At 39.5% G+C, this 26,889-nt stretch overlaps 1 protein-coding gene across 4 annotated transcripts in view; it reads right to left on the bottom strand.

Moving 5' to 3' along the window:
* GAK (cyclin G associated kinase) overlaps nt 1-22,313 on the bottom strand; it is an 86,055-nt gene extending 63,742 nt beyond the window's left edge. For 2 of the 4 annotated variants that reach the window (XM_068422433.1, XM_068422434.1), the window contains exons 1-7: nt 22,034-22,313; nt 9,085-9,146; nt 7,583-7,642; nt 5,612-5,726; nt 5,087-5,229; nt 1,791-1,916; nt 530-619 (exon numbers count right to left, since the gene is read on the bottom strand). In XM_068422433.1, coding sequence (XP_068278534.1) covers nt 530-619; nt 1,791-1,916; nt 5,087-5,229; nt 5,612-5,726; nt 7,583-7,642; nt 9,085-9,146; nt 22,034-22,175 — 738 coding nt within the window. In that variant the 5' untranslated portion in view covers nt 22,176-22,313. Of the gene's footprint in view, nt 1-529; nt 620-1,790; nt 1,917-5,086; nt 5,230-5,611; nt 5,727-7,582; nt 7,643-9,084; nt 9,148-22,033 lie in introns of those variants that run through there. The other 2 variants (XM_068422435.1, XM_068422436.1) reach the window with 2 other exon arrangements.
* Between the last annotated feature and the right edge of the window lie 4,576 nt (nt 22,314-26,889).

The following is a 26,889-nucleotide window of genomic DNA, read 5'->3' as shown; positions in this document are numbered from 1 at the left end:
TACACAACTGAAAAAGGCACAACTGAGGACTCAATATTTACCTTTAATTCTGGCTACAGATTTTTTAGTGAATGTTAACAGTTTATCATCCTTTCTATACAAAGCATGACTGATCTCTGCATCATTGTCATCCCTGCTATCTGTCAGTATTTCATCTAGATGCAATACCTAGACATAACCATTTTGAACTCAGCAATAGGCTGTCCCAGGATTACATGCATGGCAGAGCGTGAAAGGCAAGAATTTGAATCGAAGGACTGTAAGTATTCTGGCTCTATGGTGGCAAGCTCCAACTAGGCAACAGTTCTACTGAATGTCAAAGAAGTTCAGCATTGCCTCTCACAGAGGAAGTCAAGCTAGATTTGGGAGAAAATCTTGAATATTACATCTCATTCTTCTAATATTTAGATATACAGTTCATACTGAAGTTTATTCTGACATAAGACAGTCTATCCTATGTTTATTTTGGTGCCTTTCAGTTTCACTATAACATAAGCAACTATGATACAGCAATAAAAAAATTTCTTACCCAAATGTCCTGTTTTTCACCAATTGGAAAATTTGAATACAAGTCAATCATTTCTGGTGTCCTGTACATTGGCGTTGTGTTCCTTGTGATCTGCAGAAGACAGAATTTCTTGAAACAAACTTGAATAATAAGTTCTAAATGCATTCAACCAAGGAAATAGGTCTTTATGTAGAATGGATAGCATTCTCACTTTGAAAATTAATTTCAGAAATACTTGTCAAGGCAGAAACCATCAACTGAATCCTGCAGTAGTCACAACAGCTTTGACATAAGGCCGGATAAAGACAGTAGTACTCAAATAAATAACACTGACATTCAGGAGTCCTTCCAAGCCGCAAAGCACGTAAAGTAAAAACACTGTTCTACATGAGGCAAAAAGGGATATGGACACAAATACAGAAAGTCATCAACAAACCAAGACATGAATTCATGCTCCCATGTATATTTCTCACTTCCTCATCACACTTAATGACAGTGCAGACACATCCAAAGAGTCAAGCTATGTTCACAAGGATCCCTTAAAAGACCTGTTCTACCTTCTTTTTACATAGACTATACAAAATGGTGATACAACATCATCTTTTTTTCTCCAGAAACGGATGGACTGCTCTCCAAGAATGCTGGATTCCAAAACGGGGAGTTTACAGAGACTCATGAGATCAGAAGTTGTACATATGAATTTTAAGTGTCACTGTATTTCTCCACACTTAAAAGTCTGAGTCCAGTTGATGTATTACATTAGATTCACTAGCATTACTCTCAACTCTAAACTAAGAACAAATGCACTTTGCAAAAACACACTGCATGCTTAACACTATGACTGTAGTCCTAGAGGCACTGTAACACTGCCGATGTGAATTCCACCAAGCAGAATTGCCACTTTATTTATCATTCAACTGAGAAAAAAAAGATAAGAAGGTGGGAATCACTTTGGCGTAACCAATTTTTGACTTCCTGTTAAGAGTGCAATTGGAAGAAGCTCTAGTAATCACTTCTATTTTCACACCAGATGGCAGAATGGACACAGCTCAAGTTGAAGCAGTGTTTGTATATGCAGCTACAGAATACAAGCTATGATTGTAACTGCAGACAAATGTTTGAACTCTGGCAAGACAAATACAAAACAAAAGCTTTATGAACAACACTACAACTGAAACAATCTTCAGTTGTCTTAGAAGTCCCATGAATCAATATCACATTAATAGCAAGTTAAATGAATCCATTCTTGATATTAAGACTAACCACATTAAAATAGTCTCACCTCTTCTTCAACCAGTGCTCTCTTCTGTGCAGACCAGTTGTAGTCAGGATAGTAAGCTATAGTCGTAGCACTACCGAAGTCACAAAGTTTAATTGTCCCTTGGTTACTAATAAGCAAGTTTTCCACCTTCAAAAAGAGGTAGAATAATAAATTAAAGAGGTCTTTTTTCTGTACACTAACACACATGCTTTTAAACAGAACTCACTTGTGCATATATATAAAAAATACTCACTTTAGCCCAGAATGTTCTTTACAGGAGCACAAAGATTTCAGACAGTACTGTAGATGCATATGATAGCAATACAGCCAATTTTTAAAAGGAAGCACTGAAAACACTATTAGCAGGAAATATTCAAGAGAGCAGGAAAAAAAAAACAGGAAAAAAAATCACTTCATTAGTGCCTAACAAGAGGCCAGTTTTTCAGAGCACCATGTGCAGAAGCAGCATCTTGGAATTCAAATGTTTTCATGCATAGAACTGAACACTGTTAGCTTAACTGCAGTGGAGTGGAGGTTAGGACTGCTGTAGACACAAAACAGGAAGGTACTAGTAGAGAAGCAGGCTGCTGGGGAACACCCAGAAAGAGGCAGCCCTTGACCCTGTGCAGAGATAGAAACCAGCTATTTGAGGACCATGTGCTGCCTGAATAGTTCATCGCCATCCCTCTCCTTCCCTACTTCATAAAATCCAACCTTCCTGGATTGCTAAGTGAAATGGGGAAGAAACTTAAGGGGACGGGAAAAGTGGGTATCAGGCAGAAGTATTGTGGGGTCATAACCACAAGAGGGCTGAAAAAGAAAAGTTTTATCTCTGTATGAAGTAAGGAAAAGTGTAAAAGTTAAGAGGCATACTAGTAACATTACAATATCACACTTCAGATAACTAGGTTTGTCTTCCCTTTCCCTTTGAAACCACATCATCTCTGGACTTCCTTCTGTAAAACCTCAGTCTTCAGAGCATCCTACTAGCCTCCCTTACACATGCCCCTTCCAACTTCTTTCACCATAAAATTAATTTTGACTACCCTGCATGAAGACATAAGCTCTGTTAATGATATGATTAGAGCATCTATCTCAATGAGCAATCTGAATTCCATTCTCTGTTGTATAACCTTTGCTTATCTCCATGTACAAGAAGAAGGGTGGGTATTCAACATCAAATTAAATTTATACACTAAAAAGGGTCACAGTAAGACCAGAGATCAAGCTTCTGCGCACGTACATGCTGGTTTTTGTGCTTTGGTAAAAGTTGTTAACAATGTAAAAGATTCCAGCTGATTATTTTGATTTTAACAGGCTCTATGACCTGTTTTATGCAGACTAGCTGCGCACTGCATGGCAAATCCTGAAAAGATAAAATTCAGACTATTAAAATATCAGAGAAGCACTGATATTTTACAAATCGCCCTCTAACTAGCTTAGAATTTTTACAACTCTAACTAGCTGCATTCTTACAGTGCTGTACACACACGTTGTAAGTGCAAACTTTGTCCAAAGGGTTCCAGAAACAAAGAATGCGTTACACTGACAAGCGAGAGAAGGAAACCACAGGAGTACAGAAACAGCCACCACTATGAAGGTGAACCTGTTTTTAAGCTGCACTACAGATGTTCATGAATCCTCATACTTCTAGTCAAAATAATTGAGAAAAACCTGTTAGGACTCCACTCTACTATACCCCTCCTCAAAAGCTACACTAGCATCTCATTTCTCATTTGAGGTTGGCTCCAAACTTTGACCTACAGTTTTTTTATGCCACTGACATAAGTTCAGCCTTCTGGAAGGGGTAGCACAGTTAAATGATCCCTATTTGACTCCTGATTGTAGTAAGGTCTCTGCCTATTGCAGCACGACTATCATGTAATCTTGCTTTGCAGCCCCTGTAACATGAAACCAATATGAAACCAAATTCCTGCCTTTTTCCGTACTTTATCTCTGCCAGGAACTTACGTGACTCGACAAGAAAAAACAGACCTTGAATTACAGCATTAGCTTAACTGCTATATTAGAAACTGCATATCTATTTGTAAATAGTTTTTTTACCCCTTTTTTTTTTTGGAGAAGAGATGCACTTTTTCTACAAGCTTTTCTAGGGGCCAGTGTATAGAAATTTCAGTGAAGAATAGAAGACTTTCTTCTAGAAAGTAACACCAAGAAATTTATATCCCAGCTTGGTTAAAATTTCTTTGACATGATCTAAAAGCCTGCTCAATGGTACTGAGAAAAAAAAGTGTGCTCCATCATCAACTGTTTTTATATTAAGGGGCTATACTAGCTCCTAACATCAAAGCTTTCAACAACAGTGTTGAAAACACTTAGCAAGCATTTACTTTTAAGAAGTGGTTTCATTTTCCTTTCCCCAAAGTAGTCAAGTACATGCTTACTTAAGGAGGAACAAATTTTCCTTTTTTATATTCAGCTGATATCACATCAAGCAGGAAACAGACATATGTGTGAAATTCGGACACTATTTCAGGAATAGGAATCTTCTCTTATTTTGTCTACGTTTACAAAGACCACCTCCTTTCATTATGTTCAAATGTATTTGTAGTAGAGCAGAATCTCACTGATGACTAGGGCTCCTTCAACTAAGGTATAGGGTACATGTAAAGGTGGACCCCTGCCTTCAAAATACAGAATTCAAACACAGATGAAGTCCTTTCAAATCTCCAAAGTTTCTAAGGGGACAACACTTTCTACAGCATAACCCTACAGCATCTCAGTAAAGGCTAATGGAATGAAAAATTAAGAAGAAAAATCTATCATGAATTATGCCTACCAAATTTTTAAATTCAAGTTAAAACAAAGCCCTAAAATGCAATGCAAGTTGTTAGTTCTAAAACAAACAGCTTACTGCACATTCTCAAAGGCTACATAATATTTCAGAGAATCCAACGTTACCTTCTCTTCTCCTTCAAAGTTTTACCTCTTCTATGGTAAACTCTTACCTCTTCTGTGTGCAACTCACAAGTCATAACTAGTTATTTTATCAAAAGCAAACTACTTAAAGACTAACTTAATCAGCAATCCACAATGTACTCTATCTGAACAAGCTGACAGAAAGTAGTCTAAGTAGTACTAATACCACAAGCACAAGGAAAAGATATTGTCTGAAGAGATGCAAGTACTTCAGTGACAACTTTCACTGACATCCAGCAGCCTTGGCAAGGCAATATGTGTAAACTCTACACTCAAGAGTGTACACTGCATTTGATCAACAGCCTCAACACTGATTCAGCCTGACAGGCTCCTTTGCTGTTTAGAAATTCAGCCATTATTTAAACATTGTCACATACCTTTAAATCTCTATGGATAATAGGAGGCTTCTGTTTATGCATATGCTGCACCGCCCTGCAGGTCTGATAAAAGATCTTCAAAACTGTGTCACAGGAGATAGGTCCTTTGGATTCTACTTTCTTTAAGAATTCCACCAGCTGTCCTACAGGAAATCAGAGAAAATCACATAAGCACACACAGAACGCCACAAATTCTGAAAGCTTGGCATGAATAGACAAATGCTCTGCTCATCAAGGAAGATTCAGAGTCTTGAGTTCTAATATTGGATATTCTGAAAATGGCAAATCCACACTGACTGCAGTGCCAAAGGAAATGAATGGTACTCTAAGGAACTATTCTTTCTCTTCCTGCCTCTGACTAGTTTCAAACAAAGAACTTAATGATTGTCCCATATTTAAGATGAGGTTGAACTCTAGCTTCAGTGAACTACACTATCTTTAAGAGGTCTTCAAAGCTGCTAATCTGTGAAGCAACCTGTGCAAAAGAGCTGTCAGAAGCAACACGCACTGCTGGGAAAAGTTTACCTTTACACAGCTCTGTAAGCAGAAGAAACTCTCCCTGTCCCGTGTCTGACTCCTCTTTTCCTATAGATGCAGCAGAGCAGAACTGGACAATGTTGGGATGACCTGAAAGTTTTTTCTGGAGATAACATGTTCAAGGAAGATGACTGCCAAGTTTATTGACACTGTTGTATACAGCATGTTAGCTTAAATGTTAGCTTAAAACCACAAAAAACATTTTAGCTACAATTAAAATACTAAGCACAACAAGGAAATACATGCCTCAGATAAAAAAAAGACTTCAAGGGAAGCCACTGAAGGTAATAAAAAGTCAAAATAAAGCATTAAAAAAGTCCTTGTGATTAAGGCTCTGAGGAGACTGGACTTCATAACAGGCCTAGTTACTTCTTTTTGTCTTTTGACAATGATTGCAAGGCATTAGCACAATTACCAGAGAGACTTTTTAATTATCAGCTGCTTCTTTAGCTGGCTGATTAAGAAAGGGCTATTGTATCAACACCTGTCTTTCCAAAGCAACTATTAAGTATGTTATGTTTTAATTTTAAGTAATTAAAATAAAGTTCAAAACAAGTAAAAGCCCTAAAAAAAACAAGTAACTTATCCTCCTACCATTAGTAATAATTCTTCATCCTAAAGCCTTTGTAATGCTTCACTTTCAGTTCAAAAATTCAAGGTATCATTTTTGAATTATGTAAAGGGGAGTAAAATGTAAGTGATCTCAGCTCTTGCCAGTGGAAGCTACATTGTATTATGCCCGTTTGTGTTGTCCCTGATGTGCATCACCTTGGTCATATACTAAGACTCAAGTCTACGAGACAAACACACACTATTTACAAGATGCATTCACCAAGTCTGAAAAGAAAAAAGCAAAGATATCTTAAGTACTACAAAGCTATTAAAAAAGGGGCAAGTTGGATCTACCAAATTAGAATGAATCCAAAGTACTATTTTATATCTTACACATCTCTTTACAACCTTTTACTCAGACCTGCAGGAATTAATTTCATTTCACAGTTATATCTTGGAAAGTTAGCAACAGTTAACCCTTGTTCATGTTGTGCATATGCTTTAATGAGCCTGAGCTGTGAAAAATATCCAAAGAACATTCAGTTCTTTATTCCTGGCAAGATGTAGTCAGAGTTGCTAGAAAATGTATAGTGGTATGATAGTCCATTCTTTGCAACTGTACTTCTAGTGAACTGTGTTTAGCATAAGATTTTGCCAAACATTTCAGTAATCACAAAAAGAAGTATTTGAGTAGCTTAAATTAAGATCAGTGGTTTTGACTGGTAACTCAAAATGAAGCTGAATACTCAGCGTGATAAACAAAACAGCATACCACAGCTACTCACCGAGTCTTACAAACAAACTGATGGCATTATGCAGATGCTAGGAAGCAAATACAGAGTTTACTAACTTGGTTTACATTATATCCTACCATCTAACATCACTGAAGATGAAAAGGACAGATATGACACAGAGAAATATATGCTTCTTGTTTCTGATGCACATATTCTACTGAAATTCTTTCCTTAATATTCTGTATTACTTTTTAAAGCAGAAATTAGGAAACACTGGGAATAAAATCAAAGTTTTGAGTAGTCAAAAAGGCAACAAATCCAGTGCATGTGATGGAAGTCCATTTAAGATCTAAGTATGATCTGAATAGTCAGAAGAAAGCCCAAATAACAATTGTGCTTCTTGCTAGATGACGTAAATGACAAAGTCTACACTATCTACAAAAGTTATCTGCACACATTAAATTCCTGCAATTTTTGAAGAACTGAACTTGCTAGATGTCGATGCCAGATTCACGACAAACCAGGAACCCAGACCTTCCTCAGAATGTCAGTCCTCTTAAGCAGTGTATGGCCTGTAAAGAACTGAATCTGTAGAGCAGTCCTCCATTTCTCAGAAATGTTTGATATCAGGCCATTAAATTGAAACATTAAAATATGTTCCAGAAAAGGATACCATAAAACAAACTTCTTGAATGATGGCTTTGTTCTTTTCTTCTTCATTAGACAACAATCGCTTTCAGAAAACAGAATAATTGAGAAGATATAGTTATTAAAACTTAAAAACAGTGCAGAGTTTGGTTTGTTTTGGTTTTTTTTTCCAGAATTTCAAGGATAAGCTACAGTCAAAAACACAAAGAACTGTGATGGGGCAGTAAACAAAGTGGGCTTATAGTACATATTTGGACATACCGTCATAAATACAGCACCTAGTTTTCCAGCTACCTGTACTGTTCAAGTATAGTGATAACTGAGCAGTTATAACCTTTGACACTCAAAAGTGCGTGCTCAGACAGCTTTCTGTTGCATAAAACACTGAAGTCCACTGTCTTACAGCATTGTGCACTGACAAGGAAAGATTCATGTTCCACCTCAAATCTTTAGAAACAACCTTCAACCCACTCCAACCAAAACTTCTCCAAATTATGTAGCCCATCTTTTTCAATGGTACCTGAGTAATCAACAACAAAATCAAGCATTACTATTTCCAATATCGCTTGGATTTGGAGTCAACATTTGACTAGAATCAACCTGAGCACTTGCTACAAAAGTACCAGCTTCACAAAACAGACAAAGTACAGTAATGGTTCACCTTTTACCTGTTATTTTTAAATGGGGCTACTTCTACATGACATTTTAAACACACATACCACATGGTTTGGTTTTATCATAGGATATGGTATGAAAAGGGAAAAAACAGACCAAGTAATTACTGGTGGTGTAATACCATCTCTCCCACCTCTCATAATACTACCCTTTCACTTTGTCTCCAAGACAGGTATCTTTGTACTGATACAGTCACAGAACATCCCTGCTCCAAAAATGAAGCCCTTTCGTGGTGAACACAAGTGACATGATTTTTTTTTCAGCAAAATATGACCAAGTAAATTACTTCACTTTATTGTCCTTTCCATAATACTTCAGTTTTTCAGCTGCTACATGACTATTGTAAGCCTTCAGAAAACAAGAATCCAGAGGAGTGCCTCTGAGAAGCGCTAGGTTGAATGTTTGATCAATGAGTCAGAGTGTGGAGGACTATTTTCAATATTGATGAAACTTACTCTGGAAGTAAAAAGGTAGGCTAACCAGTAGGCTAAATCTGCTTCTAAGGAATGAAAACATTCCTGTACCTCACTTCAGGTAAGTAGGAAAGATTCTTTTTATGCATACAAAAAAATGCTTGGTGCAGGGTCATGTATTTCTAGACCAAATGAAGACAAACAGCAGTAGTACCTACTAGAGCAACTCCCATTGTTGGCATCCAAGTATAAATCGCAGGGTCCTAACAGGAATGACTGTTTTAAATACAGTTACAGTGTGCTACAAACACCACTTTATCATTCTGAATTTTCCCCAAATTACTTGTTCAGTGGCATACATCAATAATTAACTGTCGTGCTAAAGCACCAAGCAAAGAGACAAATCTTGTAAACCTGTAGTGAAGTAAATTCATTTTACCTTTAAAGCATAATCTTTGCCACTTCCAAGATCTTGAGCTTCATAGACAAAAGCAAAACCACCTACAAAAAGAAGGCATATTGAGTCAATTTTAATTTCAACATTCAGGCAAACCTTTTTTTTTTAATCTAACAGACTAATACATGAATTTAGATGCTTTTCTGAATGTAAGAAGTATACATATTTTTCAGTGACTTGCCAAGACTATGGGTAACCTATATACAAGACATAAAACATTATCTTCCTGTCTTTTACCATATCTTTATGCCAGAACCACACTGACTTTGTTAGTTTCCTGCAGTTTGTTAGACTGCACATGCAGATTTCCTATGAAGCAATTTTTTTTAATGCAGGTCCTTATAAAGCCAAGATTCGGTACAGCCAATATTACCTCCTCCTCATACTTTTAGGATAGTTGCCATGCTTCAGGCTTCAATTAAAAGCAGAAAGCATTTTCAAGCACTGAAGCACACACTTCCAATAAGGGTGGTGCTGTTACTAAATTACAATGTGTCATTCCATACAACATTATTTTCCTCCTAACTCCTTTTGTCAGAATATCAATTTCAAACACAACCAATTTGCTCAAGAACACAGTGCAAATTTCTACAAAGTAAAAAAGACACAGAAAAAGTTACAGGTCTGCTCAGTTTCCTCAATAGCTAGTTACGTTAATCTAACTGTATCAAAAGAACATATTCGTACAGTTCTACTCCATTTTAAAGATCCTGGTATCGCTTCCATTTCTTCTGGGAATGTCATCCTTGTGGTTACACCAACAGTGTGGTTGCATATATGCTCTCTGTCTATTGCAGAGCATCTCTAGTAGAGTAACAGCCAAAGTGACAAACTTCAATGATTTGCCTTTCTACTTCTTCAATACAAATTCTGTTTTCATTGACTGCATAGCAATGTTCTCTCTAGCAATAATTTGGAGAATAAGCACAGAAGATGTCAGTGAACTACAAAATTTTACTGGTCAAAAAGGCAAAGTGAATACAGTAACTAAAGAATGAACCATCACATACAAGAAACAAGCTGACAATGCACTTTTTTTTTTTAAAAGATGCAGGATCCAAATCAGTACAGTCACATTAGTACCCAATATCTTCTCTGTGGATAATGAATATTAACATGAGGCTGAAGTGAACACAGTTATTTGCTTTGTGCAGTTCAGTCAAATACAAGGCTTTTCAAGAAGCACTCTCTAAAGTTTTACGTGGCAATTGACCATCACAGTGTTCTCCAGGAGTCCTGAATGGTACTGCCCACACATCTTGTTATTTTGCCAGTAGCATTCACAACATGAAACAAATAAGTGACTGGCTCCTGGATATTGTCTTTGCTTTTGGTCTACAGGGTAATTATACTCAAAACCAGCAAAACCAAGATCCCAGTTGCAAGAACAGCAAGCGAAAGAGTAACTAGTGCACCATAGAAGAGTTAAAGCATCAATGAGAACACCAAATTTGACAGTGATGACTGCAGCTCAGTCCCACCATACATTTCTCATGCATGCATTGTGCTTATCTATTTACTTTGATTCGTTCTGTAAAATCAGGTTCTGTACTTCCCACAATAGAAAGTTCCCTTAGCTTTTGTAAAGCCCCCAGAGCAACTGTTCTGATCAGCAACTACAATCAGTATTTTGGACACTGATGGGACAGGGGCTGGAAACAGAATGAAATCCACATTTATCACCATCTTAAAGACACTTTGCTCCTTTCTGAACAAGAATATATGCAAGAGAAACATGATTCTGGACAGTGCTGATGAGTTATGACTACTGCTTATGGATTTCATAGAGCTGGTGAAACAAGCAAGATAATCTGTGAGTCATCCTTCCACTGAAACTGGGTGCTGGTAAACCATGGTTTTTGACTGTTCATTCCAACCAGTTCCCTATTCACATACAGAGGCATGTCCCAGGTTTCAAAGCCCACTGAGCTCACACCCCTACACTAGTGTACACCAGGCACTGTACCACGGAGCTACTGCCTCCATGTCTTTGTCCTACACAGATCCCACAGATCTTCTTACACAGTGAAGGCACTGCTAGCCCTACAGAAGAAAGTCTTTACATTAATCTTAATAAATATTTCTTTGATTTTATTCTAATAACCCTGCCAGCTGCTGCTTCAATTTACAAAATTAGAGGCTTCAGGTCAGAACAAATTTCTAGTACTCAAAATTACTGCACAGTTTGTTTTCTGGAAGGCGCTCAAGAGCAAAATGGTGACAGAGGCATCCCAGATTACAGAACAGTTATTCTGCAAACTCAGCTGTGTACACTGTCAAGGGTTCTATCAGGGCTGGAATGCGGCAAGTCTACCCCGCATTTCAAGCGTACAACTGCTAGTCCCTCACAAATACAAATGTTCACACACCTACATATATGCACTCCAAAATATAATTATGCTTCACTCAAATGCATCAGATGCCCTCCTGGAAATTATACAGGTGAAAGCACTTATGCAGAATTAACTCATCAAATCAATTCAATCCACCATTTTCAAGCATATATCTGATTACTAACCAAGTTGATCCAAACTCTGAAGAAGGCCCCTAGAAGCATTGCTACCTTTCCAAGTGGTCTGATAAGCCTTCCTATAAGCTTTTCCTCCGTATAAGAAATGCTTACAATACAGACCAAGTTGCATGTATTCACTAAGCTTAATCCTGTTAACACAGAGTACAAAGGAGTAAAAGTAGAAATTAGTTTACCCAACTAAAAAGATTATAGCAAGTCTTCAAAAAAGATATATTTCAAATTTTCACAGAAGTGCTGATCATCATACAATCCTCCCAAAACTCTAGACACATTCACAGTTGCCCTGAAATTTTCTCTCTCAGTTCACAGATAATCTTGACATTTGTGCCTAGAACTCCACCACATTTATGAAAACTACTCAAGTTCATTTCTTGATGGAAAAGCCTGATTTTCTAACACTCAGAATCACAATGTTACAACCACTTCAGAAAGGCTTCTGAAGTTTAAGTGATTTTTATTGCATTTAAATAAATCTCATTCCCAACAAAAAAAAATTATTTTGTCCTCTTAATTGCTAGCGAGGAATATCAAGAAATTTTAAATTCGGCTTCATAACTACTTCAAAACATATAGTGGTTGTAAGTCTCAATACTCATTGAAAATCATAAATGTTCATTTTGGACTAGCAGTGCACGTGAACATTTTGAGCAATGCAAGCCACTTAAAAATGAGAAATTCTTGTGATTAACAGAAGTTAATACAAGCTCTGCTTAGTTTAAAGCACAGCTTTTAAGTGAAGCATAATTAACTCTATCTGGAAATCTGGTAAAATCTGCATACAAAGTGTCCAAACCAAGATTTTGCCGAGGTCAAATTTAAAGCTGGTGAGACTTAACTTGTGTATTAGCAAAATACTTGGTTTAATTACTACATTTTCATAGCATGGGTTAACAAAAGGAACAGTAATGAAGGGAGTCTTCTTTGAGGCCTTTCAATGGTGGCATAGCTTATCAGAGCTCCTAGCAATAGTTACACAGTAGGATCTCACAATTTATGGAGAGGTATTAGAATAATAAGCTGAAGGGAGAAACCGCATTAAAATAGTGATAGCTTGAGAGCACACAAGTAGCTTAAAGATGCACTTTTACTTCAGTGATCGCACCTTAAAAACAAGTACTGAAATGCTAAATAAATCGTTCAGTTAATTAAACTTTTCAGAACTCCGAACAAAAGCCAGTGGTATCATGTCTGATTGAATTCCTGCTTCACTGCACCCATTTTATAGCGAATTTCCTGCTATGGCCTCTAACCTCATCCTTTACAACTATGCCACTGTCCAAACATCAGTTTTATGTAGTTTCTCATTATCATTTCACTGTTTCACCTGAACACAATTCAGTTTCACACAACACTCCTCATTCCAGGTGGTGATTAGTTCACTACTACTGCAGCACTGCAGCTGATAGCAGTTTTAAATCTATGGATTTTCCGGGATATCAAAGGAGGTAAGGTACACTATACCAAACATACAGTAAGTTGTGAAGGTACTTCTAATTTACTTTTTTTAAAGCCATCTGTCATTGGTGAGAACAATTCTTTCACAAAAGGCAAAATTAGTCCTACTGCTTCATTATTAAAAACAGTTTCATTTAGGGTTTAATACTGCCTTCCTTGGAGAGCTAGTCTATTAGAACAGTTTTAATATAGGCCTGAATAGGGACAACTTTACGGCAAAAGTTCTCCTTTGCCATAACAATTTACTCCAGGCCCTCTGACCAATGTAGTTTGCAATATAATTTGCAAAAAATGAAAAAAAAAGCAGTTTCACCTGTTTAACTATAACCACACCAACGATTGGACAGTCAACACAGCCATGCCAGCCAAGGATCACCCTCCTACATCAACATACCTGTATGAACAAACACCTGTATAGTAGACCCAACTGAGGCAAATGAGGAAATGAAAGTTAAGAGTAGAAGGACCACTTTGGTTTCTTTCCTAGGGGTGTAGAAAGAATGTAGTTTTATTTGGTTTATTTATTTTGTTTCCACTTGTTATTTCCACTCATGTAAATATCTGTAGGTGGTTTTAAGTCAGTTTTCTGAAGCCTTTTATATCAGCAAAATCATCTTAGTATTTCACCATACAGGTTACCAGTGTGTATACATGTACACATCCATCAAAGCTCTTGCCCTGAGAGACAAGATTTTCACTGCTGAAGCATTTCATAGTGCCACTTCCAGAACACAGCCCAAGCTCTCAAAAATGGTCTCAGATTATTATTTTCTGCCACAGAAATTATGGCAGAAGAAAACTGGTTTTCTTTCTTTTCTGTAGACACAAACTTATACATAAGAGGTTCACCATAGAGACCACACCAACTCATGGAGTAGCCAAAGTTCAACAGTCAGTGCTGGAATCAGTCTTGCCCCATAGCAGACCCAGAGAAACACATTAAAGCACAAACCTTACCAGCCTCACCTTCCTGGCCCACACTGAGACCATCTGATGACTTCCTTTGCACTGGGAACTAACCCCACCTCACTTGCTTTAATAGTGAACACTCTGCACTCATCCTTACACCACCACAGCCCACAGGCACTGTTCCTGTCAGTACTTCATCATCCTCTTAGAAAGATTGTTAGAAAAGAAAGGATCTTCTAAAGAGATTTGCCTTCTCCCTCAACTTAAACCTAGGCATCACGTAATATTAAATAAATTCACTGCACTATAAATCACATTGGATTTAAAACCAATGTGATTTTTTTTTATCCCGTCCCTGTTTTTCCCATCTTCACTGATTTTTTCAGAAAAACTGTTTCAGTGAAACGACAGTTTTCCTGCTTGTCAGCTAGTGAAGCACCAAAATAGGGACATCAACCACAACATAAAACTGCTTGCTACTGTAATGCCTTGTTTCATTACACACTTAACCAGTCATAAGAACAGGATGGTGTGAATAACTTCCTGTTTATAACTACTTGATATGACTTGTCTGCCTCCCCTCCCAAATACTGACCAAATTTGTTTCCATATCAATTTTGAGTTGCTCATGTTTCTATTATAACTTGACTGAAACATGGTAATTCTAGCCTGGACTACAAATTACAGTGTATCTTCCCTGAAAGCAGATTCTTTTCCATCAGAGTACAAGCATCATCCTTAGTCAAAACAGAAAGGATGTTTTGTCATTGTTGCCAAGCATTGATAAGCATATTTTTTTAAGTCCAGTCATGCATTTGTGTCAATTGCAAAGTCCTAATAACAAGAAGAAACTGCTTCAAAAATTAAGCATGGCTCAAACTCAAAGATCTGAACTTTTTCCCATAACCTTGACAAGTGGAGAGGTAGAACTCCTTGAAACTTTCAGAGCTCCCCTGCAAGTGGGAACTCCTATACGCAAGAAACACCAGCCTTAAAAAACCAGCACTGTTCTGCTTCATGTTGAAAAACTTCTCCACATCTACAGGGAAGGGAATGTGAACCGGGAAGCTGCTAAGCCAAGGTGCTTCAGCTCTTGTTTAGAGATTGTCTTCTTCCCCACTTCTGAGAAGTCTGCCTCATACATGGTTTGTAGAGTAACTGTCAGTTCATCCCTTACATCACAGGCTGCTGCAACTTCACTTTGACTTGATGTGAGCTCTCCTCCCTTCATAGTAATTCCAAGCATCTGTCAGCAAATCAAACTAACAATGCTCACAGAAATGTGACCATTAAGCATTCATTGTGCCTCTGCTGCCCAGAGTGTTATCAATTATATTCATCCAAAAATCAGCATTTAATTACATTACCACCATCCCGTGAATCCAGGAGTTGCAGAGACAATATCTATCTATAAGTATCTATAAGCCTGGTAAACTGTAATACTGCCTGTTCACATTCAAAATATTGAAGGAGCCTTGTAGTCTAAACCAGAATTTTTTTTTATACTTCAATGACAGACAAGTTTCACTTCATCAGAATGTAGCTTATAACAAGCCATCTACACAGCTTCAACTCATGACAGCTTTTTAAACTTTGAAAAAATTAAGGTTTGTAGCCTATTGTTACCTTTCTAAGGAATAATCCTTTCTTCATGCTAAAAGTTTTAGACTGAGATCAAACAATTTAAAAAATGCATATTTTTTGTTATTATGTTTCTCCTCTTCCATGGTCTTACTTTTTTGCCCATGCTTGCTGCTCAAAGGAAGCTTAAGCAATTCATACACATGAAGAATGGTTGTTAAATGTGTGCTACAGAACTTGCTTGTTCTCTGCTTTTTACAAAACCATACACCTGGTTTATTCACAATTGTTCAGCCTCATATGTAAAACAAGCAACAAAAGCATTAGAAAGTTGTGCAGTGTACATGGATGGTTAAGCAAAGAGGAACCAGAAGTAACATTTCTTTTTTAACCCAGATATATTTTTTTTAAAAAAGTGATTTCAGGGATTTTCCCTCTATATATATATCTCAATCCTGATTCTCATTGGCTTTTTTCAGCATACAGAAAATCAACCCTAACCACTGGAACTTCATTCTAATGGCAGCACAACTGGATAAAGTGCCACATCACAAAGATTTGTTTCGTCTTATTTGCAAAATACTGTTGTATTGAGAGGAAAATTCTCTATTAAAAAAGAATAAAGGACTAGTATTAACATTAACTCATACCAAAAAGCCTTAAAGACTTGATGGTGAAGGAAATGAAAGTCACAGTCCTAACCTCCACAGTAAGAAGAAAAATCCATCTCTATTGTCAGAGTGGTTCTTTCTAACCCAAGGGACAAGAACAAATAAAACAATACTGTGGGAAGGAAAACCCAATATCTGCAAGAAAAAACAAGAGCTAAATAGACTGAGTGCATTATAAAATTGTAATTTATTCAAAGTCTCAAGGAAAGTGATGCTGAAATGGCACAGAAGTTCAGCTGCTTTGTCTACTACCTCTGCACTGTCTGAAAAGAAGTTTTCTGGAACTTCTCTCAGCTATCCCATACATAAATCAGCATAAAGAAGTCAATCTGCTTCATGAGATATAACTGATACTTGAAAAGCTAGCAAGCACCTCAATCATCTGCTCGCTAGGGTATCAACATGAATAGTGAAATATCCATCTTCATTTGACTGTTCACTTGAAGATATCAACTCCCCCATTCTTCTGCAGGAGACCTTCATACACACTGAAACACTAATTTCATCACTTATTCTCAGCTTTTGCTGCATATTTGTCAGGCCAAAGAGTATCTGGCTAAAGCAGTGACACAAACAAGTTTCATACACATTGTAGTTAGCATATATGAGCAGGCAATGCGCTTCTCAATACACTCTGAAGGACAAGTGTTTCTCATTCCATGGCAACACTGCTTTCCACTGACAAGACCCTGAATTGTTTTATACAAATTCTTTAAGTTGAACCAAGCTACCACTACCCCATTTAACAGAAAATCAAAGACTTAGCCTATACTTCACAGAACAGGAATTACACACTCAAGAACTAAAGAGAAAACCATAGCATATTCAAAAGTTAATCAGTCTATCAAGTTAGTTGTTGAAAAAGATGAAAGCTAATTATGGTACAAAGTGATTTTCATGATGCAATTATCTTTAGCATCGTTATCACAAATACGAAGTGTTTCAAAATACGTCATTGAAAGGACTAATAGAAGAATATTTCTATCTGGTTTCTCTCACTTAACAGCTTACCAGGAGAGAAATATTCTAAATTTTTAAAAGATTCTTTTTCTGTTTGTATGATCTCTCTTCTAGAAAATTTAATAAAGCTAAAATAGGACACTTATTGATCATTTCATATTTACTATCCAACATACAAAACTCAACAGCAGTACTCAAGAAGCAAAATAAAGTCTCACTGGCAGTGGAACATTTGTAGGGATATTGCATTACGCATTGAGTGGCAGGAGGAACTACTAGGGAAGTTAAGTGATTTTTAGCACACTAAAAACCCCTAAAAACATTACTTAATCTAAGCAAACACTTAACATAAAACTTGCAAAAGATTCCTTTATCCTTTCAACCTTATAAGAGACTGAAAAGTACTAGGTTTTTTTCCATGGATCACCATAAAGATAAAGAAGTTCCCTATTTTCATAGAAGGTTCTCTAGAATAGAGGTTCTCTATTTTTGTATATATTCTATTTTTACATATTCTATTTTTACTTTGTCAACAAGAGTCATGAAATTTATCAACTGCTGTAACTGTTTTTGCTATCCCATCATTGCAACAGCTGACTGCTTTTACAAAAAAGGCTCAATGGAAACTTTCAAGAAATATATTTAAAGACTGAATAATTTTTAAGTACATAAGCAGTTTTGTCAGTATCTTATTTAGCTATTAAATTATCATCCTGCCTTTCATTTGTGCTCCAAAAGGTAGCAACACTTTATTAAACGTTCATTCAGCACACAGCAAACAGGCCTCTCTTCAATTAGCTAGCTACCAAAGCTATTACAACTGTGCAATTTACACTTCTCAAAAAATTCAACTTTCTTTGTCATTTCGGAATTTGACAGTGCATATCATGGGACATGCTATTCTCCTATCAATTTAGCCTCTCTTTGGAGTAGCATTACTAGACAGAATTGAGTAATGAGTTTCCGTAATTCATTGACAACCTTTGGCATGAGCAGTCTCAATGAATACTCTGACAGCCCAGTGACCAGGTTCTGTTCCTTTCACAGTATGGGTGGAGATCAAGCAATTTCCCATATTTACTCATCCATCATCTTTTAAGTGTCACCATTAGCAGGTAAACAAGCATAAGGTCTATCAGAATAGATGCTTTGTCCAACACAAGCAGAAATGAAAGCCAGCAGTGTCTAGCATTTAAAAAACAAATTTGTGAGGTTGTTTTGTGCAAATACAGCAGCTTTCGGGAGCAAGAAACAAGAAGGTTCTGAAAACTACTGTTCAGCATGCTATGGTCACCTGCTCTCATCACCCTCCCCCAAGGTCAAATGTGCAGGCTACACTGATCATTGAATCAGTAAGGACCATCTCAGCCCCTCAACTATCTGGTACAGATTGATACAGGAAGCTTGACATTCCTGAACAGAGGGGAAGGACACTCCAGGATGCCAACTGAAGAAAAATCAGCATAAAAATGCACATACTGTCCACATGAACACCAAGGGATCTGACAGAGACAACAGTTCAGGCCATCCTCACCTAACCCTAAAAAACCAAACATGTCAGTAAGCATTTGGAGAACTCCTATCACATGTAGCTGGACTACATGTACGCAGACACCCTGGTGAGAGCAGACACCCACATCGTGATGGAGACAAGTACAGAATATTCAGACTGGCAAGTGACTTATGGCCATACAAGAGAGTGCCCTCTGTCACAAAACAGTGTGAGATAGTTGCATTCACTGATATTTACTAATTAGGTATGCAACCAATTACTATTTTACTGAAGTAGAACTGTGTGGCAGTCTGTGCACTGAGCTGGAAGACTCAAAAGAACCATGACACCTGCTGAAGCCAGCATCATATGAAGGGCAAGTAGGGATTACATGTAAGGGCCCCAACACACTTCCTCTAAAATTTCTTAACTGCAAGTTAACCCAAGTATAAAATACAGGAGACCATATTCTAGGAGCACTCAGTCCATCCTGTGACACACTTAGTCTGTTCATGCATTTGGAGGTAGTATCAGTGCTACAGTTCTTCGGCAGCCCGTCCCCCACGGGTTGCCCTCAGCTTCCTGTAGCAACACACCACATTTTCAGTTAGCCCAGTCCTACCCCCAGCCTGGCACCAACACAGACGGGCAGCATACTACAGAGCTGGAAAGAGTTGCAGGGTGCAAGAACAACTGAACTTACACTGCCACATGATACTGTGTAATGTTAATCCACAGACTCTGCGCAAACAAATTAAAAACAAAGCAGACCATATGATCTTACAGAAAAGGCTAACTCTCTGCATTGGCATATCACACACAGTTCACCATGGATTTAAAATTTAAATTCAGAAGGTAGCACTTGACTTTCTAGTAGAAAATTTGGCATGAAAGGACTCATTTAAAAGAAAAACAGATTCTGTATTTGTAAGTACCAAAGGGAATGCTTGTAACCCACCGTTACATAAGCGTGAATCAGAAGGTGTCAAACACAGGTTCAGAGCTTAAATTCAATTTCAGCAACAAAATAAAAGACAAACATTCCAAATTCATATTTGAAGACAACAGGTAAGGCTGGGACTTCTAAATTTTATATTTATACTGAATATAGAATCATAGAATTGTTTTGGTTGGAAAGGACCTTTAAGATCATCAAGTCCAAAACCTAACACTACCAAGTCCACCACTAAACCAGGTCCTTAAGCACCACATCTACTCATCTTTTAAATATCTCCAGGGATGGTGACTCCACCACTTCCCCGGGCAGCCTGTTCCAGTGCTTGATAACCCTTCCCATAAAGAAATTTTTTCTGATATGCAATCTAAACCTCCCCTGGCACAACTCGAGGCCGTTTCTTCTCATCTTATCACTTGCTACCCAGGAGAAGAGAGAGACACCTGCCTCGCGACAACCTCCTGTCAGGTAGCTGTACACAGCAATAAGGATATAGTTTGTTTTAGCGTAGCTATGTAAAAGTGAGCAGTTAGGCCCAATTTCAGTTAGCGAAATACAGAGAAAATGGCGTGAAATAAAGTCATAATACTGAGACACACATGGAACATGAAGTGGTGGTTACAGACAAATTCTTGAGAACATTAGACTTAAAGCACGTCCCCATTTACTTTAAACCATCTAACCTGGCATTTTTCCCCTGACATTTTAGAAAACGTGTGTCAGACCTTGGGAGACAGCAAGCTGCTGCCAAAGTAAAGTAAGCTATACTTGTTTCAGAACCAAGAACTAAACAGCAGATATGTCTCAAACGCAGCTTCCCATTCTTTCCTTTGTTGTTCTGTGGAAACTGCTGTGGTCACTCCTGGCAGGAAGGTCACAGTACCAGCAGCACCCACCGGTTTGTTTAGCATTCACCTTGCAGTCACATCCTATTGACTGCTTACATTTCAATCTACTCTGACTGGATCTTTTGTAAAGAAGCTGTAAGCCAAAGCTGAAGGCAGAATAGGACTTGACATTTAGTATTGTTTTAAATGCAACTTACTAGTTAAAAAGCTGCCAGGTTTTGTTTGAGATCATATGTCAAAAGTGCTTAAGCATTAAAGTAACAACTCATTTGTCCTTAAGAAGATAAAACAGTGGTGAAGACCAATGTCCTGTTGTTTTATAGGCAAATCTTCTAAGTTTAACTAAAGTAGGTAACTTTGAAGAATGAAATTTTTTTCCATGCTGGTCACTAAGACTTCAATAAAAAAACTACTCAGAAAAAAAATCTATAAATATTTATAAAAGTACTTAAATACAAGACAATTACAAGAAGCAACTACAGAAAATAACATCATTAATGAAAATGAGCTGAATTGAGCTTTAGGGTATTTAACCTAACTAACTTCAACTTCAACCACCTGTACAAAGTTAATGAATTACGTAACTGCATTAATATGGACAAACTCACATTTTAATCTTTTGAGACTAGCTTTCAATATCTCTTCTGCTTGAAGAAATGAAGCAATTTCTCTGACTACAAGCAAACAAGATCCAAATTTCTGCTAGTTTCTAAGTAATCTGCACATATCATAGCACACACTTGAAAACAGACTAGTAAGTGGGGTGCCAAAATCCTACCCAAAAATTCCCTGAAACTGAAAACTGCCCAGACGTAACCCTGCCATACATTTAATTGCTGTACTCCAGCAAAGCCTATATACAGAATGAAACCATCCTCCTGACATTTGTGTGTAAAGCTTACATATTTTCCTGCATTTCACAGTTTTCCAAACAATCCAAAACGGCACAGGCAAACTTCCATCTTTGGCATAATACTACACATTGTCTTTTTTTAAAATATATATGCAAGTATTTATTGCATTTTCCAACTTCTACGAGGTCCCAGGTAGATTATAACTCCTTTGCTAGTTGTGTTACGTGGTGGAAGTATTCTAAATCACAAAGAATGCGGAGGAGTTGCCACACAGCACACTGGCTCTCTATGGGCACTCCTGAAGGGGGCTGACAACAGCAGCAAGTACCGCTCCCACAACTGCGCCTCGCCCAACACCTTTCGCGGCACTTACACTAACTCAGAGCACCCGCGGCCCCTAACGAAGGCAGCAACACGGAGGCAACAAGCCCCTCGGAGCGGCCGGGTGTCCGCGCAGCAGGAAGCCGCCGGCCGCGGCCGGAGGGGCACCGCCGCCCGTTCGCCCCGGCAAGGCCTGCCCCGGCACGGCGCGGCCCGCCGAGAAGGAAGCCCTCCCGGCCAGGGAAGGGAGCACGCCGTAAAGGGGAGAGGGAGCCCCGGGGCCCGCGGGGAAGCCCAGACCAGCCCCGCCCCGCCCGGCCCGGGCGCGGCCTGCCGCCGCCGCCCCTCTTACCCTCCGCGATGACCCGCTTGATGCGCAGCTTCATGTCGCCCATCTCCACCGTCTGCCCCACGAAATCGTTCTGGTCGCGGCTGGCGGCCCCCAGGGAGCCGGGGCCCGCAAGGAAGTCTAGGGCGGACTGGAAGAGCGACATGGCCCCGGCCGGCACTGCCCGGCGGTCGGGCTGGGGACAGAGAACGGGGGGCGGCGGCGGCCGAGGGCAGAGGCGGTGAGAGCGGCGGGCGGGGGACGGCGGGGCGGCTCCGCCAAGCTACCGACCGCAGCGGCTGGAGGCCCCCTCCTCGGCCGCCGTTCCCCCCGTTCCGGGGCAGTTCCGGGAGCGCCGCGTCATTTATGACCTCACGGTGCCACCTCCCGGCCCGCCCCTCCGCCCGCCGCCGCGGCCAGCCCGGGAGCCGGACGGACGGCCCCGCCCCACTGGGGAGAAGCCCCGCCCCTGGCGGCCGCTGGGCGGGGCGGGGCGGAGCTCCCGTTGCCGCGGGGCAGGCGGTGTTTGGCACCGTGCCGCGGGGCCGGTGGGGTGAGGCGGGGCGGCGGGGCGCGGCGGCCTGAGGGCTGGCCCGGGCGGGGTCGTGCGAGGGAGGAGGGGCGCTGCCAGGGAGCGGGCCGGGGCGGCTGCGCCGTGCTCGGGTGAGAGAAGGGACGCCGGTTTTTCCCCTCCCTGTTAACAGTGAGGGGCTTGGCGGTCACCGGGAGGTGACATTCCTCCTGCCCGTGACTCGGGCCTGTACCGCTGGCACTGGGGCAGCACGTGCGCTATTCCCACAGCGCTGCTGCAGTCCGCTCACCGATCGTCTGCCCTCGGGATCTTCCACCTCGCTCGCTTTTGCCTGCAGCCCTGACACGCCAGCCCCGAAGCGCCAGCCCCCGCCCCTACCGCATCCCCACCGCCTGCACCTGAGCGCGCAGGGGGACGTGGCGGTGTTGCCTTTTCGATGTGTCACAGCGCGGCGGGTGCATGAGTGTTGGCGACTGCTGTAATACGCGCAGAGCGTCAGGCTGCGTGTTCGGGTGTAAGGCCGACTTCGTGTGCTTGCACCGGCAGATCACTCACCGGTAAGGCCTATCCGCTGCATAAGGCTGTATGACCTGGGACAGCAGGTCACTCAGAGCAAGGCTGTCTCAAACCCTTTTGTTTCGGGAAGTATACTGCTAGCCAGGACTCTCCTTCAAAAAGTCATGTCTCTTTGCTACTGCAGCCTGCTCCCTGCCAGCAGCCATCTCTTTGAGATGATCCCAGACATCCTCAAGTTCCGTAAGATTTCACGTGGCTGTGCTTACTTTCTGCTGCACAGATGAGTAGTTAAACATTCTAAAGTTGTGTTTTTCAGGGAATTTCCATAAACTAAGAACTTGCTGTTCTTCATGCTACTGCGTAAGTTACAGGGGCGTGGCATCTTGTGCTTCCCTCACTATTCTGTAACGCCTTACCAGTCAAGAAGTGTGGTAGTGAAGGCTGGTAGATTTGTATGGAGATCCCAGGTTTTTATATCTCTTATCAAAAAAAAAAAAAAAAAGCACCTTATGTTATCAAAGTCAGATTATATGGAGACCTTTCTTCTGTCTGTAATAGAGGTCAACTGCTATTTTTCTCTTTCAATTCTCCCTGTAAGAAAACCCTTTTTGCTACCATAAATCATACCACCATCACCACTTTGAGAACAGCAGACTCTGTATTCACAGCAGGAGCATCCTACCTTCAATCCCATTTTGGTTTCTGACTTTTCACATTATTTTTTTCAGGCAAGGGCTGCAATTATTTTTGATGAGCAGGCACTGCTCATTAGGCTTGCTACACCATACTGTTCTGCTCATTGTCCCTTGCCCTATGATTCACCTGCATATTCCTCTTCAAAGACTCATTCATACAAGGCCACATAAAAGGAACAGGATCTTTTATAAGGAACCACAGAAGCAATCCTCCTGTGTTTGAAGGTCTGGATTTTATGTTGGCAACTTTCTTGTTCCTGAAAGGAGGACTCTGTCGCAGACGGAATATGAGGCAACTAAAACTCATACTTCAGCTCAAATGAAGACTGAGGTTTCTGCTGTATCTTCAGTAACACATTGAGTGACCTGGGCTAAAATGTTGTGTTTTGTTTTGTTGTTTGGTTTTTTTTTTGCTAACCAGCTTTAATATGGCCAGTTCCCTGACTGTTTTCACTGCTAAGCCTCACAATAAGCTCAGTGCAGAAGAGACATCTCAAAGGCTGGAAGAAACAGCTGACGATGACAAGGCAGCAGGACTATTTATTTCTTTCAGCAGCAGTAAAGGCTTATGCCAGTTTGAAATACCCTTAAACCTACTGTCTGAGAATCTCGATCCTGTATCAATGTGTACATTTTTAATGTATAAAAATTAGCAAATAAAATGCCATCAGTGAAAACTGATTGTATTTAAAACCTTTCAATTTCACTACTTACGCAAGAGAGATTTAATTTGGCTGTTGAGAAAGGACCTTAGCACAAATAATCCCAAATTTCAGTCCAAAAATCACATGCAGATAAGCACCAAGTGTGAGGTCTGATACTAAAAGCTCAACATAAAGATTTGTACAATTCCTCTGGTTGCTTAAAATTGCTCAAATAGGACAGTCATAGCTTACAGTGGGAGTTTGTCCTAAGAAAGATTGCAGGAGCGGTAACTATCTGTTATGCATGAAGGAAGTATAAGAAAAAATGTAGGATAAGAAGCAGGAATGTTACATTTGAGAAAATCAGGACGTATTTAGCACTACAACAGGTATGCTAGGCGAGCCTTGATGTAGATGCAGCTTTTCTGGCCAAAAAGTTTAAAAGAGTGCCTGGGTAATGTTTTACTGACCTGACTTTTTAAATATTCAGGACTACTGGAAAGGTCAAGCAAACCACTAAGTAAGATGCAGTTTGACATGTCTGCAGCTGTCTAGAAGGCTCTCCAGTAGTGGGGCTGACCTTTTTACTTATTGCTGAGACAAAAGTGTGGTAAAATGCTCCAGTTTTTAACAGTATTTGGCCAAAGAGAGTAATGTATTCTTTTTATTTATGCACCTTGAGAGGCCTTGGATTTTTTTTGAACTTGTTAAGGAAGTAACGTTTATCCATTTATAGGCTGGCCACCAACCCTGTTGAAAAGCAGAGGAAAACAAAGTTGTGCCTTCTGTTACTAATTTGCATCCTAGTTCTGACAGACACACTGGACTGCTGCAGGATGGTTGAGCTCCCGCTGAAAAAGCTCTGCTCCAGCCTTCCTGTTTTAACTCCCATCCAGCCCTCTTACTTCTACAGCCTCACCCAGCATAAGCCAAGAGTCATTCTGGCAAAAAATCTTGGGTGGGGAAGGTGGTGAAGAAGGGATTTCCTTTTGTACCATAAGGTCAAGGCAGGGCAGAGCTATAAACTGCAGAGTTATTAAATGAAAAGTTCATTCTGTTTATTAGAATGTAGTAAAAATACACACTTTAATTTCCATTCCAGTAATTGCTTTCAGCTCCTTATGAATTAAATGAATTAAATAGTAATGAACTGGCATTCTACTTTGCATTTCTCTTTATAGCATTTAATGGAAATATAGCTAGGAAAATGGCATCTATAATAGGGTTTATTAGGTTCAACACAGCTGAAAATCTATTTCAGAAGTACATCTTGGAAGAAAGATTACATCTCCAAGGTTTGTATTTTTTAGTGCAGCTGCTCTTGTGATGTACTCTGAAAGCGTGAGTCACAAAGCTAATCCTGACACCAAGCAAACAGAACAGGTTTTGACCTTTCTTCACATGCAGAGACCCTTCATGTCTTCTGAGACCAGAAAGATATGAAAGGCACTTTTAGAGCCAAGCGGGTACTTCTGTTTCATTAATTTTCTTCCCTAATTGGCTAGTCTAGGTGTGAAACTATGCCCTTTTGAAAGATTTAGCTTTAATTCTGCCTCACACAATCCAGCAAGAATCATCAGCTTTTGGAAGTGCCCATCCAAATTCACTACATGAAAAATTTGTTTTCTGGAAGAGCCACAAATACCTCTACATGTTACAGTGCATGGTACACACAAGTAATTTTCTGCAATACAGATTTTTCATTCATGTAGCTTTTTTGTATTAGCGGAATATCTGTACAGCCTTCTACTTTGGACGAAGTTGCAAAACACAATGCATAAACTATTGTGTTCTTCTGATGTGCAATTGTAAGTTTTTTTCTTACATAGATTACTAGCCATTATGTTTTGGGAGATTTTTACAACATATTGTAACCACATACGTCAAAGAAGAGCCTGTTCATTTGACATTAAAATAATAAGTTTAATAAAGCAATAGTTGCAACATTTGGAAACAAAAAATATTTTGATTGATCCCTGTATGTAGGCTTCATTATAATTTAGCTAAACTTTCAGCAATAACTGCCATCTTAATGCTTATGTCTGATTTTGACACCCTTTCTTATTTTTGAGGTTCCAGTTAAAATGATGCATTTCTGGAATGATAATGGGAAAACATGCTGATTATCCTAAAAAAAACCCTATTATTTCACTGATTTTGTGGAACAATAGTTTTGCCTCTGACTTCAGATTAGACACTACAAATTCAGCAGAGGTAGCTTTTCTCTTGTTTGCTTGTTTCAAACAAGGCATATGTCTTTTGCTGTTCATGAGGAAAATTTTACATAGGGCAAATTAGCTGCCTTATGTAAATAAAACTAATTCACTAGTTATTAGAAAACTTGCTAAATGTAGACAGGATCTCTGGAGATTGGATGTATACTGTACCTGAATAAACCATTGCCTCGTTAAATTTAACAAGAGGCATTTTCTTTATCAAAATGGTCTTCTGTGACAAAGCATCACAGCTTCTTATCAAAGCACTATTCAACTT

The sequence above is a fragment of the Nyctibius grandis genome, chromosome Z, assembly GCF_013368605.1.
Source record: "Nyctibius grandis isolate bNycGra1 chromosome Z, bNycGra1.pri, whole genome shotgun sequence".
In the NCBI taxonomy this organism is placed as follows: Eukaryota; Metazoa; Chordata; class Aves; order Nyctibiiformes; family Nyctibiidae; genus Nyctibius; species Nyctibius grandis.
Note: the sequence above shows the minus strand (reverse complement) of the source record. Positions and strands in the feature narration are given on the sequence as shown.